At 47.6% G+C, this 15,480-nt stretch overlaps 1 protein-coding gene across 11 annotated transcripts in view; it reads right to left on the reverse strand.

The window, feature by feature from the left end:
- The window catches only part of ABCA1 (ATP binding cassette subfamily A member 1), a 314,981-nt gene that overhangs the window by 26,704 nt on the left and 272,797 nt on the right, over positions 1-15,480 (reverse strand). For all 11 annotated transcript variants that reach the window (XM_073345955.1, XM_073345952.1, XM_073345951.1 and 8 more), the window contains 13 exons: positions 14,682-14,887; positions 14,410-14,586; positions 13,401-13,623; positions 12,398-12,619; positions 8,769-8,973; positions 8,069-8,182; positions 7,318-7,489; positions 6,537-6,668; positions 5,352-5,491; positions 4,060-4,197; positions 2,959-3,179; positions 2,354-2,426; positions 1,630-1,832 (listed from right to left, as the gene is read on the reverse strand). In XM_073345955.1, coding sequence (XP_073202056.1) covers positions 1,630-1,832; positions 2,354-2,426; positions 2,959-3,179; positions 4,060-4,197; positions 5,352-5,491; positions 6,537-6,668; positions 7,318-7,489; positions 8,069-8,182; positions 8,769-8,973; positions 12,398-12,619; positions 13,401-13,623; positions 14,410-14,586; positions 14,682-14,887 — 2,226 coding nt within the window. The remainder of the gene's footprint in view (positions 1-1,629; positions 1,833-2,353; positions 2,427-2,958; positions 3,180-4,059; positions 4,198-5,351; positions 5,492-6,536; positions 6,669-7,317; positions 7,490-8,068; positions 8,183-8,768; positions 8,974-12,397; positions 12,620-13,400; positions 13,624-14,409; positions 14,587-14,681; positions 14,888-15,480) is intronic.

The following is a 15,480-nucleotide window of genomic DNA, read 5'->3' on the forward strand; positions in this document are numbered from 1 at the left end:
TCATCTAGATATTTGCCTGGTTTTACAATAGGCTACATAAAAAGCACTAGCAAAGACAGTACAAAGTAAAATTTCATAGTCAATGATTTGTTTATATTGCTCTGTATATTATACACCAGAGGGTCTCAAATTGGGGGTCAGGGGTCACAAGGTTCTTACATGGGGGCTTGGGAGGGTCAGAAGCTGTTGGCCTTCACCCTAAACATTTGCCTCCAGCATTTATAATGGTGTTGAATGTATAAAAAGCGTTTTTAATTTATAAAGAGGTGTCGTACTTAGAGGCTTTCTATGTGAAAGGGGTCACCAGTACAAAAGTTTGAGAACCACTGCTCTACACTGAAAGGTAAGGACAATGTTTATATTCCAATTGATTTATTTTATAATGATATGGTAAAAATGAGAAAGTCAGCCCTTTGTCAGTAATAGTGTGGCTGTGACACTTCTTTTGTCTGAGTTTATGTCTGATTTTATAAGTCTTTAAGTGAGGTGAAACTTGGGGGTACACAAGACAAATCGGACTCTTGAAAGGGGTACAGTCGTCTGGAAAGGTTGAGAGCCACTGGCCTAGAACAACTTAGAAATATAACCAGTGTGACACCTGAGGACTTGGCAGCCAAATGCAGCCCTATGATTTTGATTGCTGAGTTTGGGACAGTATTTTTGGGGGGGGGGGGCGGCGGGAAAGGGGTGAACAGCACACATGTTCCATTAGCTCCAGCTAAGAATGGCACGGGACATTTTTTATCTGCTCACTATTCAATAATCATGATGCAGAGTAAGCACTTATTGTAACCTTCATCCCTTTCCAATGAAGATGCACATATGAAGCGTGGTATTAAACTGGTGGAAGTCCACCTGCCTTCTAATCAAGAAGGAACAACATTCCCAGCTGTGATGGGATAGGCTTTCCCCTGTGATTTCTTACACAGGAAGGACCAAGTTTTCAAACACAGAAGACAACAACAATGTTCTAGAAGCTGCTGGAAGAATCAGGTTTTCCTCCAACCAGTTACAGAGGAAATCATGATAGTAAATGTGTTTCAGAAGGTGTTGCAGAATACAACAGACAGGGCTTCAAGGGGACTGGCTCTTTGTGCTGCTCTGGTGACGCAAAGCTACAGGAAAGCCAGTGTGCCCTAGTGAAAGTGAAATCTCTAGGTGGAGGAGAGTCTGGGCAGGGGATACGACCAAAATGTTGCTGAAATCCAGCAATCCCTGGCTGCTGGAATGGCCCCTTGGAGTCTCTTGGAACCAGGTGCACTTACAGCAGCCCCGAGATATCTGAAAATACTTGACAGAGTAAGTTAAAAACCTGATCATTAGAAAATAGTTCGGGCCAGACCCCCAGCTGGTGAAAATGGGGAGCTGTACTGTCTATAACAGAGCTGTGCTCACTCACCCCAGCTGAAGACCTGGCCCTCAATTTTTAATGCACGTTTCCCTTGTGGGCACACTTAAATTGAGCAGGAGGAGAGAATTCTTTTCACACTTCCGTGGGTTATGAACTCAGGGCCAGACCAGTTCCCTGGTTGACAGGTTTCCCATGGATACACAGGGGATTTTGCCGTGGAGTCTGCAATTACTTGTTTGGCATTGTCTAAGCCATCAGATGAGCTTCAGCTCACATACTTCCTCCAGGGTAGTCTCCGAGATGCCGTAACTCGAAATGCCCAGGTCAGAGAGACGGTCGTCGATCTCATGGAACAGCTCCACAAAAGCTCCTTCTCTAGCAGCTTCATATGGCAAGATGTAGGTTAACTCATGGCCAATCTCCTCTACCAGCCTGGCCTCAGGAACATGCTTCATAATGAGGTTGGAGATAACAGAGACGTCTGGAGGAACCAAAATACAAGATGCCTGTCCTGTTACTCTGTGGGTCACCGGTAATAAACACTGCAGAGACTCAGGAATCTCACTGAGACACATCCTCAGCTGGGGTAAAACACAACCCAGTGAAGGATCGACTTCAGTGGAGCTAAGCCCCAGCTGCAGATCCAAGCAGCTATTTCTATTTGCACCATTTCTGAAGACCTTTGAAAACAGAACACAATCAACAGCCCTGCAAGCCACACTACACAAATGTTCTCTGTGCAGTGCTAACAATTGGCAAGCACATCGGCTTTGATGGCCCTTAAATTCTGGTCTCGTTTGATCGTTAGGTAAAATTTCATACTATTCAGCACTTTGCATTCATTATACTTTGCAAGTATTAAATGTCCCTCAAAACCCCAGATAGGGCAGTGCTGTTATCCTTTTTTTTACAGATGGGGGAACAGAAGCAGAGAGGTTAAGTGAGTTGCTCAAGACCACAGCGGTGAGATTCAATTTCATGCATGCCTTTTTCAGTCCTTACCTATTGTCAAGGTGTCACTTTCATGGTCACTGCCAAGCCCAGCATCCGAGCTGCTCTGGGAGACACTGTCGTCCTAGGTACATAAGAAAGGATGAGCATATGTTAACTGGATCAAAAGGCAGCCAGCTGTATGCTGCACTCTTCTTATAACACCACCCAGAGAGGCCAAGCAATCCGGATGCTCTAGGAAGGGGCTATAGCGTAGAGGATCTTAATGTCCTTTATTGTAACAAAGGGTTGAGATAAGTACTGTAAGAGGATGTAAGAGCAGAAGCTAATATCAGCAGTGATGTATTTAATCTATTCAGGTAAGCAGCCAAATTGCAAAGCAGCAGCATCCATTGTCAGGCCAAAAACACTGTCATTAAAGATGCCATGCAAAGAGGGTGTAATGGACACAAGCCTCCAATGCAATGGTTTAACCGGATCTGATCTCAGGGCTGTGCCAAGGTAGATAATGCTTCTGTGCCGTGCTAAGGGATTTCTTTTCAACCCATTTACTCCATTGCATTTTAACTGTTGCTTCTTGGCAGCCTTAAGATTTGGTGTAAGGAGGACAGAGGTGGAAGGAGAAAGGAAGTGGACAGCCGCTATGGGAACTGTACCTTTTTCAGATACGACACCGTACTGCTGCTGTTTCTGCAGGAGCTCAGTGAAGAGTCCACATCCTTCTTGACCAGGGTCAGGTAATAGCCTGTTCCCAGCTGGTTCTTCAGGAACAGGGAAGAGCCAATGCAGCACAGTTTGCCATGAGAAATGATGGCGATCCTGTCCCCTAGGATGTCTGCCTCATCCATGTGATGTGTGGACAGAATGATGGTGCGTCCTGTAAACAAAGAAGGGAAGACAAACACCAAGGAGTTTGCCAGTAAGTCAACAATATCAACGTTCCTAGGTCATGGGGGATGCAAGCACCCTGCCCTCCCCATACTGCTAAATGGGTCCCTGGTATGAGTGGGGGAATGGTATGGAATAAGTTAACAACTACTAGCTCCGGTGGATTCTCTCCTCTCCTTCATGACCTAGTCCCCATCCTGTTTGTATTTCGCCACTCGTCTTGGTAGGCATTTACAGTGCTAGCTATGGAAATAGAACAAGCCACACCCAGCAGTGAGTGGACACACAGTGATCTGAGCAGTGGAAGATGTGGTGCTCCTGAATTCCCGATTCACCAGGTTCTGCTCAACTGGAGCAAGGGTTGTGATTTCAGGGTACACCAATGAAAGGGGTTTCATACCAATAAGTAAGCCTACTTAACACCAGAGGGCTTTACCCTAATGCAGACACCAAGGGTCAGCTTCTGATCTGAGCTACACCCATATGAATCCAGTTACTCCAGATTTACACCTGTGGCAGTGAAATCAGAATCTGCCCTCCTATCCTCTTCCCTCAGTGGGAAGTGTACGTAGAACATGGTTTACTCTTGAGCACTGAAATGCAGTCCCATCAATTAAAGAGAAGGGTCTCGTTATAACGAGACTGCAGAAAGGGTCTCATTAATAGGGAATGCAGGTGTCTGGGTGCCCAGAGCCCAGGGCTGGGGCTGTCTGTTGCCGTCTTCTACCAGGGCACCAAGGGATTTGCAATGACACGTTAGTAACAATTTCCCCATACGATCAGCAAAGGCAGAACAATGTATTTTATCAAAGCCACAAACCACTGATGCCCTTTCGCTTTCAACTATAACTGGGTGAAAGAATAGCTACCTTGGCGATACTTCAGAAGCAGTTCCCATATCCCTCGGCGAGAGTAAGGATCCACCCCAGCTGTTGGCTCGTCCAAAATGACAACCTTTGATCCACCCACAAAGGCCAAGGCCACCGACAGCTTTCTCTGCATGCCACCTGCGAAGCAGACGGCACGAGAGAAGAATTCAGGCTGGAGGTGTGAACAAAGGAGCAGTGATCTGTGCTGTAAGGTGCTGTGGGAGAGATTCCTCACCCCCTGCACACAAATGCCTTCTGAAGCCAAGTGTGCACACAGATAAAGGTAAATCACTCTAGGCTCCATCCTCCCGCCATGACAGAGCTCTGCACCGTGCCTGGGAACAAGGAGGGGGAAGGGGAGCCCTTCAAGGAGCTGGTCGTTGCTCCTGGATCTTGCGCTGCTTACCAGCATCAGAGCAGCTGAGCAGCTGATCTAACTTATTTGACTGGTGTAAAGTCTGCGAAGTCCCTTACTGCCAATGGAGAATTGGCAGAGTGGAGCTCCACCCCACCTACACTGGGAGCGGGGCAGCTGGTGCAGGAGCCAGTGCAGCCAGCCTCACACCAGCAGAGTGTTCTCCTACACAAGCGGATTCTCAGTTAGCCGTTTGGGGCCAGAATCCACTCATCTGGCACTGCCTGAGGGGGATAAAGCGAACAGAGCAGACTGGAGAATACAGGCTTTAACCACTTTGCTTTTGGCTAACTTTCTAGGGGTGGAGGGCAAAGCATTGCTCCAGTCACTGCCCAGGGTGCCAGACGTACTGGTTTAGTTTTATATTTTATTAAGATGTCTAGAGATCTTTGAACACTGGCTACTGATAAATTCAATAGTGTATTTACTATGAGAGCTTTTGTAATGACTGTCATTGGATTGAAGCTGGGACCTCTGGAACTAGTGGGCAGGGGGCTCAGGGAGGGGAAGGTGCTGATCCGCGGGGCCATTAGTGCATGCTGAGCACCCACTATTTTTCCCCCATGGGTGCTCCAGACCGGGAGCATCCATGGAATTAGCACCTATGTCAACAGGGATTGAACCTTGGCAGGTCCAGAACTAAGAGCATAAGTCTCCTCATCTTGAGCTACAGGACTAAGTTCTCAAGCTACTAGCTGTAGCAGACCCACCTCTGTTGTAGATTAGGCATGGAGGTGGATATTTAACACACACTGAGTGGCAGGTTACACTGTAGTACCTTGCTTTGCCTCTCAGTATTAGGGAACGACAGTGCCCTTGTCGAAGCCTCCTGAGCAGCTGAGATGAGACACGCAAAGGGCTGAAGAGTTGGACCTACCAGAGAGTTTGCTGGTTCTAGCTTTGAGTTTGTGAGGCAGGCCGACATCCAGCACCATCTGCTGCATCTCCTCTTTCACCTTTTCTTCTGACAGCCCTTTCAGACGTGCGTAGAACCAGATGTGCTCTTCCACAGTCAGCCTAAGGGGTAGGGAGCAGAACCGGCAAGGCACTATGGCTCAGTCAGGCTCAGACTCATCCCATGAACCGTTTTTTAATTAGTTACAAAACCCATTCTTATTTAGGCAGGAAAATATTGTACAGGGATAAGATTTTTGGAAGTGACTAATGATTTGGGGGACTCAACCTGGGACACCTTAGAAGGGCCTGATTTCCAGAGGGTAGGTGCTCAGTGCAATCTGAAAATCAGGCCATATTAAGGTGCCTCAGGTTGGACTCCCAAACACTGAGGTGCCCCAAATCATTAGTCACGTTGGAAAATTTTAGCCTTTTTTTTTTAATGGAAGGAACAGTTTTCTAAAAGAAAAACTGGGAAAATGGTCTCGATGGATGTGCAAGGCACTGCTGATAGACCCCAGATACATCGAACAATAAAACAGAACCTACTTCTGTCCAGCTACAGATTCTGAACACCTCCATCACTGAGCTATCCCAGACCACATATACAACTCAGAACAGCACCTCCTGGGTGGGAAGTAATCCCTAGTAGAAGCCACTATTTGCTGGTTTGAGCCCATGAGGTGCAATGTCTCCCATGTGACACCAATGACCCTCAGCTTCCATTGAATATTATGTTCCAGATCCGCAGCTGGTGTAACCAATCCACCCACTTCAATTGAGCTATGCTGAATTACACCACTGAGCAGGTAGCCAAATACAGTGCATTTTAACATCCTGATTCTTGGTTCATTCCCATTTACCACTATATTGATACTACTTCAACACTACTTCATCGTTCAACTGCCTTTAAACAGCAGCCTTTATACCCCTTGCAAAATGATATGCCAGTTACATCTACTTCTGTAAGCACATTCGCTAACCGCTGTCCCATGGAGTTACTCTGGATTTACACAAGCAAGAGAGAGACCAGAAGTGGGCCTAGAGCCATAGAGGGTGGTAATGTCAGAAAATGAGAAAAGGAATCCACTGTAATTTTAAATAAACACACACACATTTTTGTGTTGTATTACAGACCCCATCATTGTGCTTCCTGGCTGCTACTCACAAGTCAAAGAGGACATTGTGCTGGGGACAGACGCCCAAGTTCTGTCTGATGGTGCTGAGCTCGGAGCGGATATCTTTGCCCAGGATGAAGGCCGTGCCCGAGGTTGGAGGAAATAAACCAGTTAAGATGGACCTGAATGACAAATGCAGTAAATGGTAAGTGAGCTCCAAAATGTCACAGCACAATCCAAATCAAGGGGGGGCTTGTTCCATATGCACTAGGGAATGAAAGGACAATGGCTAGGATAGAGTCTTGCTGATATCCCACATCACATGATTATTCCCCAAAGGAAAACAATCAGAGAAACATCTCGCACGTGAGCTCAGTTTTAATGGGAGCTGGACAGAACCACATGCTCTCGGTTCTGCAAGAGAAAAATACCCTCCACACTCCCTAAAAGCTTTTAATGCTTTCAGAATTCATTTCCTTATTCTGATAAAGCAGGGTCACAAAGTAGGTTATTAAAAAGTGTTGCTGACATTGTACCAAGTCAGCCATAGTCCTGATCTGGAACCGTGACAATTCACTGGCATCAAAATGTTCCATTCCCCAATATCGGTGTGTTTCATGGGCCAGATTCTCAGAAGATGTAAATCAGCAGAGCTCTACTGAAGTCAGCGGAGATACACTGATTTACACCTGCTGAGTCTCCGGCCTTGCAAATTTAATCTATACATCTATCCACATGCATATATTACATTGTCGTGTTTTGACAAAACACTAGGTTTCAGAGCCACTCTAACAAGCGTGCCTTCCCTACCCTTAAAAATATTGTCCTTACATGGTTGTGGTTTTCCCAGCTCCATTATGTCCCAGAAAGGATGTGATCTGCCCTTCAAAGAAATTAAGTGTGAGGCCATCCACAGCAACCTTCTTGCCATCACGATAAATCTTCACCAGGTTCTGAATGGAGACCCCCAGGCTTAGATGAATGGGTTCCTCCTCCATGCAGTCTGCGAGAAGAAAAAGTAATCAGCAAGGCAGCATAGAACAGACCACCACCAATAAATATTAACACACATCTTTCCATGGCCAACAAGAACCCACAGTGAAGTGGGGCATCTAGGAAGATTCCTGATCTCCCTTCCTGGGTGTTATCCCTCCATGGAGGTTCACTTTAGCTTGGCACTAATCAGTTCTTTGGAGGCCAGTTGTAAGGCCCTGATCCAATGCCCCCATGTCAGAGAGGACCCAGTCCTGTGAGATACTGAGCACCCTCCACTGAAATCAGCGGAAGTGGAGGGAATGCCACAGCTCACAGATTCATGCCTCAATGCCAAAGGAGAGCCCAGTCCTGCCTGCCTTATTTGGGCAAGATTTCCAGCGATATATGTGGGAGTTTTATTGGAATAAGGACTGCACAATCACGCGCACATTCTGTTCATTATCAGGGGAATGAATAGCGAGTAGGACAGGAGCAGCTTTAATTCCATGATGCTAAATTCCAACATCCTTTCACGCAGTCCTTACCCAGGGTAAGTCATTTAAACCTAAGCGCCTGCCTTCTGGCCCAGCGTGGGTCAGACACTTACGCTCCGACGGCCCTTTGTGATCAGAGTGAGCATGCCGCCTCTCCTCAGATTCCTCGCCGAACCAGTAAGTCTTTGTAAAGGGGAAGTACCAGGGCCTGGGAATTCCATACTGGCCTAAACGGGGAGGAAAGCATTCACGTGAGCCCAGCAAAATCCACCATAACGTCTCGATGTTTAAAAGCAGAGGGCAAGTACTGACACATCGTATCTCCAGCTGTCGGGCCTTGGAGACCAGCAGCACATATAGGTGAAAATCCCCCTTCTAGGATGGAAATTGGCGACAGATTGAGAGATTTTAGCCAGGTGGGGAATATTAGATGATTTCAAAATGTTACAACCAATCTTCCCAAACCCCACTTTACTCTAATAGTTAAATGCCCGATACCTGGGAGGTGCTAACCACCCTGTGCCAGGTACCAAGTGCCCTCAACTCCTGGCAAAGCCAATGGGAACTGAAGAGGCTGAGAATCTCATAGGAGGTGCTAGCACCTGGCTGGACTGAGGCTAGGTTCTCTGTATTCGGGGGCACTTGGAAATTGTCCAGGAGTTTGATCAGCGGCTTCGATGTGCGGGGTTGCCCCCTTCCCCCTTCTGTAACATGTGCTGCCTGGAATGTGAAACGCTCTTGATGAATGGGCAGGAATACGCAGGACCCACAAAGAGCAGGACACCACGTCTCTAGGCAATAGTAAAGGCTCACCTGGGAAGACAGACTCAATGTACCAGGTCATAACCCCATAGAGGAAGGTATCAAACAACATCATGAACGCAGATATGGTGAGGTTGAAGCCATCTTCTTCCAGGGGGCTTTCAAAGAGGTTGTCCCACTGCACGCCAACCCCCTGCTCCTCAAACAATGCAAAGTACTCGCAGCCAAACCCAAAGGCGACCGGGGACAGCAGGCTCTAGGAGAGCAAGATGTTCACACTCTTGAGACCATTCACAAACTCATCTCTTCATCTTTAAAAATAAACGGAGAGGGGCTGCTCAGCCCTCATGCTAGTGTCATGACTCAAAACACAAAGGGTGGAATCTGGGCCCTACTGAAGTCAGGTGGGGCCAGGGTTTTCACTGAGGGCTCTGCAAGCTCCCATTGCCTAGTTTTGTGCTTGCATAGCCATCCTGAGTTTGAAAGCTTGACTCCCACTCAAACGTGACGGGGTTTGTGTTGCTCTTATAAGAGACTGAAACAAGGAGCAGAGGTAGAGCGAATAATGCAGTAGAATAACTGTGTGTGTGTCTGTACAAATAAGTAAAATGAGGGGATTCTCTACCCCTAGTAACCAGAAAGGACTTTCCTTTAGCTGCAGAAACATGTTGTCCTTGTTTGTTTTTATTGAGTCACCCTAGGAAGAAAACCCAGGTTTAAATTACCGGGGGGCGATTGCAAACTCAAAATAGTGCTGCAACCACCCCAAAAGTAAGACCAGAACAGGCACCCTGGGTCAGACCAATGGTCCATCTAGCCCAGCATCCTGTCTTCCGACAGGGGCCACCACCAGATGCTTCGGAGGGAGTGAACAGAACAGGGCAATCATTGAGCGATCCATCCCCTGTCATCTACTCCCAGCTTCTGGCAGTCAGAGGCTAGGGACCACCTGGCATGGGGTTGTGTCCCTGACTATCTTGGCTAATAACCATTGATGGACCTATCCTCCATGAACTTATCTAATTGTTCTTTGAACCCCATTATAGTTTTAGTCTTCACAACATCCCTGCAACAAATTCCACAGGTTTACTGTGTGTTATGTGTAATAGTACTTCCTTTTGTTTGTTTTAAACTTGATGCCTTTTAATTTCATTGTGTGATACCTGGGTTCCTGTGTTACGTGAAGGGGTGAATAACACTTCCTTATTCACTTTCTCCACACCATCACAATTTTATAGACCTCTGTCATATCCCCCCTTAGTCGTCTCTTTTCCAAGCTGAAAGTCCCAGTTTTTTTAATCTTTCCCCATACAGAAGCTGGTCCATAACAATGATTTTGTTGCCCTTCTCTGTATGTTTTGCAGTTCTAATCGATCTTTTTTGTGATGGTGTGACCACAACTGCACCCAGTATTCAAGGTGTGAGCATACCATGGATTTAAATAGTGGCATTATGATATTTACTGTCTTATTACTGTCCTTTTCCTAGTGGTTCCTAACATTCTGTGCGCTTTCTAGACTGCTGCTGCACATTGAGTAGTTGTTTTCAGAGAACTATCCACAATGACTCCCAGATCTCTTTCTTGAGTGGTAACAGCTAATTTAGACCCCATCATTTTGTATGTATAGTTGGGATTATGCTTTCCAATGTACATTACTTTGCACTTATAAATATTCAATTTCATCTGCCATTTTGTTGCCCGATCACCCAGTTTAATGAGATCCCTTTATAAGTCCTTGCAGTAGCTTTGGACTTAACTATCCTGTGTAATTTTGTATCATCTGCAAATTTTGCCACTTCACTGTTCACCCCTTTTTCCAGATCATTTATGAGTATGTTGAACAGCACTAGTCCCAATACAGATCCCTGGAGGAACCCGCTATTTACCTCTCTCCATTCTGAAAACTGACCATTTAGTCCTACTTTTTGTTTTCTTGTCTTTTAACCAGTTAGTGATCTGTGAGATGACCTTCCTTCTTTCCCATGACTGCTTACTTTGCATAAGAGCCTTTGGTGAGGTACCTTATCAAAGGCTTTCTGAAAGCCCAAGTACACTATATCCACTGGATCGCTGTTGTCCAGAGGTTTGTTGACCCCTCAAAGAATTCTAATGGTTTGGTAAGGGATAATTTCCCTTTACAAAAGCCATATTGACTCTTTCCTAACAAATCATGTTCATCTATGTGTCCAATAATTCTGTTCTTTACTACAGTTTCAACCAATTTGCCTGGTACTGACGTTAGGCTTACCAGCCTGTAATTGCCAGGATTGCCTCTGGACCCTTTTTAAAAAATTGGTGTCACATTAATTATCCTCCAATCATCTGGTACAGAAGCTGATTTAAGTGATAGGTCACATGCCACAGTTAGTAGTTCTGCAATTTCATATTTGAGTTCCTTCAGAACTCTTGGGTGAATCCCATCTGGTCCTGGTGACTTATTATTGTTTAATTTATCAATTTTTTCCAAAACCGCCTCCACAGATACCTCCATCTGGGAAAGTTCCTCAGATTTGTTACCTAAAAAGAAGAGCTCAGGTGTGGGACTCTCCCTCACACCCTCTGCAGTGAAGACCAATTGAAAGAATTCATTGAGCTTCTCCACAACGGTCTTATCTTCCTTGAGTGCCCCTTTAGCACCTCAATCGTCCAGTGGCCCCACTGGTTGTTTAGCAGGCTTCCTGCTCCTGATGTACTTAAACATTTTTTGGCTGTTAGTTTCTGAGTCTTTTGCTAGTTGCTCCTCCGATTCTCTTTTGGCCTGCCTACTTATCCTTTCACACTTCATTTGCTAGTTTATGCACTATTGTCCTCAGTAGGATTTGACTTCCCATTTTTAAAGGATGCTTTTTTGCCTCTAACCGATTCTTTTACTTTGCAGTTTAGCCATTGTGGCACAGGTTTAGTCCTTGTACTAGCCTGAGCAGTTCTCAAAATTGCAGTCTGCATGATGGGCACCCATCCCTATCTGCACTGGGATCACTGAAGTGTTCAGAGAGTGACAGATTTTACGGCCAGAAGTGACCATCATGATCATCTAGTCTGAGCTCCCGCATAACACGATCCGTGGAATTTCACCCAGTGCTCCTGGCCCTGAGCCCAAGGTTTGAACACTATGCTGTTATGTGGCTAGGCAGTGCCCCAATGGGAGTTCTTCATGCTGCTATGCTGAAGACAGGTTTGGTTTGTTTCCCCCTCCTCTTGCTCCCCAGATGACTAGACCGCAGTATGGAGGAAGGGAGGGAGTGTTGTATGCAGCCACCCCCCCAGCGAGTTAAGGAATGCTGTGGAGAATCTCTAAAGGGAGGCTGATCCAGTTCCTCTCAGATGGACAGGCCTCTAGGGGAGAACAGCTTAAGGGTCTGATCCTGTCACAAATGGGCAATACGACATGAACTTCAGCGGGGCAGCATCAGGCCTCACAGCATCAGATGGGGGAATCTCAGTACTCCCTGAAGAGCATGCCCAGAGATCCCTTCCCCACTCCCAGGCTCTCTGATCACTATCAAACCCAGAAGTTTTTAATTGGTGCCAGCTCTGATGGCCCTTTGCCCTGGGTACAGTGGAAAACAATGGCCTCCTGCACACCCAAGCCCCACATGCTAAAGAGCCACCGAGCGCTTTGCTGGCCATGGTATAATATTCAATACAGCTCCTCTGTGCCAAGCCCGCCGTGACTCACCGCAAACATTTTCAGGGAGAAGCTCACGTAGTCCTGCCAGGCGACGCACAGCACGTAGGGCAGGTAGAGGGTGAAATAGATGATCCCCCCACAGGCTGTTGCCAGGTTGGCCCTGGAGAACATGGTGCTGATGAGGAAGCACTGCAAGATGGTCACCACGGCAAAGACGGAAAGGAAGACAAACACCACACTGGGGTCGCTATAGGGCAGCAGGTTTCCCATCTGGGCAAGAAGGAGATACATGTGTCACAAGGCAAACAGGGCTCACTGAGACGCAATCTACAGGGCCCACTTGCAGAATCGCTATTCAGAACAGAACTGCCCTTTAACTGCTTTAGCTGCCCTGTCCTGTAAGCAGGAGGGATTGTGCCAGGGCCAGAGTGCATTTTGCCCTAGGCATGGTACTCTGCACGCTGAAGCACCTCTATTGTTTGAAATCAGTGGTTCTCATCACGTCATCTCCATATTTGCCTAGTTTTACAACAGGCTCCATGAGAAGCACTAGCAAAGGCAGCAAAAACTAAAATTCCACACGGACAGTGACGTGTTTACACTGCGCTACGTACGACACACTGAAAGGTAAGGACAACCTTTATATTCCCATTGATCCATTTTATAATGATACGGTAAAAATGAGAGAGTCAGCCCTTTGTCAGTGACAGCGCGCTGTGACACTTCTGTATGTTTATGTCTGATTCTGTAACAAGTCGTTGTTAAGTGAGGAGTAACTTGGGGTCACACAAGACAAATCCGACTCTTGAAAGGGGCACAGTCGTCTGGAGAGGTTGAGAGCCACTGTTTTAAATCACTCAGCCTCGTTTGGGAACCAAGAGCCCCTGCCCAGTGAGTCACTGCCTGATCCAAGTTCCTAGAAGATTAATTAACCCCAGATCATTCGTTACCAGGCTGACTGTCAGCAGGGCCCTGCATTAAGCTGCCCCACGGGAAATCAACACTGCTGAGGTGGGGAGAGAGAGAGAGAGGGAGATGGTGCCGGCCTCACCTTCAGGATCAGCACCAGAAGCCCAGCGCTCATGAGGAGGGGGATGAGGCTGCTGATGAACCAGCTGAACCAGAGGGTGCCATTGTCCAGGCCCATGATTCTCATGGTCTCCTTCAGCCGGGCTTCCTTCTCGTACACAATCCCCTTGATTATTACAGCCACCGAGTAGATCCAGGCCAGAGTCATGAAGAGGGGCATGGAACGACCCATGACACGCAGGAAACTGGTGGCGGGAAGGAAAGAGACGGGAAAGATTGCGGCGGTTATTTACTTTAGAGAGCGTCACCAAGGGCTGCCGGGTACCCTACAGGCGCGGAGGACGAGGATCACAATCGTGCCTTGAGGTCCCTGTCGGGGCCAGGGCTCCATTGTGCAAAGTGAAGCATGCACACAGGGCCAGGGCCTCACCTGGTACAAATCGGTGTAGCTCTCCAGAAGTCACTGGGGGAGGGGGCGACTCACAATGCGGTGCTGCTGCTCTGTTAGCAGGGCAATGCTTGACGACCTTTCTAGACTAGTCCCCGGCCACTTCCGGGCCAGCCTGCAGCTGCACAAGCCTGGGTGGAGGAGAGGGCCCAGGGACCAAGCACAGCTACATTTCCTGCCCCCCCACTGCTGACCCCTGCCTCTCCCGCTGAGGCCTGGCCAGACACCGAGAGGGAGTGACACAGCACTGTCCTGATAATGCACTCTCCCATCCCCACACTCTGCAGTTGGGAGGCACCATCCTCCACAGAGCTCTCCTGGGGCAGGGCCTCCTTGCGCAGCCCCCTCAGGAGCCATCATGGAGCCAGAAACCCTTTGGGTACCTGCACAGAGCAATACACCCAATCCCACATTAAGGAGCTCTGTTCATGCACCAGCAGAGGAATGCACAGGTACCACTAGACCAAATCAGTGGGGTAAAAGAAGGCCCAACCCTGCCCCTGTCAAAGCCAGTGGCCGCAGTCCCAGTGACTCAGGATCAGACATGGATCCTGCTACCTGGTCGACCTACTTCATAACTTACATATCATCCACGTAACAGGGGTAGGGCATCTGCTGTACATAGACACCAGTCTTCTTCTCCGTGCCAGTCAGCGCCCTGATGATCGCCTGCTCCACAACATCCTGCAAGTACACGAAGCCGCCCCAGACATACCGCATGTCTTCAAAGGGGTCAGCACGAGGACCAGGGTCCCAGTACCTAAGCCAAGGGAACAAAGATCACCTGTTAGAAATCCTTACCAGGCCTAGAGTCTCCCAACACCTCTCTTGAGAAGGCAGCCGGGCAGCACTCACCCATCCTTAATCTTGTTTGTCCTTTCCACATTGTCTATGTCCATCCGTATCTTGTACTTGATGTGAGGAGGCAGCTCTACACTGTTCGGGGAGATTTCAGGGAAGACAATGCCAGCCCAGAACCTCCTCTCATCCAGGAGCTCCATGGACCTGTTTATGAGCCGCACTTCTGTGGCCACGGGCTCCAGTTTGTCCAGGTTGACACACTAAATGGAGACAGATTTGCAAGTCCATGGGCAGAGTTTATTACATAGGGTTATATGTTGGTAGCTACAGTTATAGAACACATTCAAGCCTTTGAAACAAGAGGGACCCTGAGATGCTAACACCTTCACCTAAAAGATGGGGCAAAGCTACACGGTGCTGGAACACCCAGTCATTCATTTAGAGAGGTGGAATCCAGTGAGTTCAATACAGCCTAGAGCTTTAAAACTGCTGCAGTTTCTCCTGCAGTCACTATATAATACCAGATGCAGAAAAACAAGCATCCAGGGCACTGATGAGACCAGCCATCACCAGCTGCCCATAATGTTGGGGCAGGACCGTCACTGGAAACCACATGGAACATGCAAGATAAGATTTTTTCAAAGATGATGGCCCAAAGTTAGGCTCTTCTGTCTGTATTTTGGCACCTAAGTGAGCAGCCTGAGTTTCAGAAGTGCTGAACGCCCAGCAGCTCCCAGTGAGGCTAGGATACTTACTTAGATGCCTAAAGGTGGGCCATGACACTGCAAACCCAGACACCAAACTACCACCTATAAGCGTTGAGCTTTTTACAGTATGACTCTCCTAGACCCCT

This window comes from Lepidochelys kempii, chromosome 5, assembly GCF_965140265.1.
Source record: "Lepidochelys kempii isolate rLepKem1 chromosome 5, rLepKem1.hap2, whole genome shotgun sequence".
Classification (NCBI taxonomy): domain Eukaryota; kingdom Metazoa; phylum Chordata; order Testudines; family Cheloniidae; genus Lepidochelys; species Lepidochelys kempii.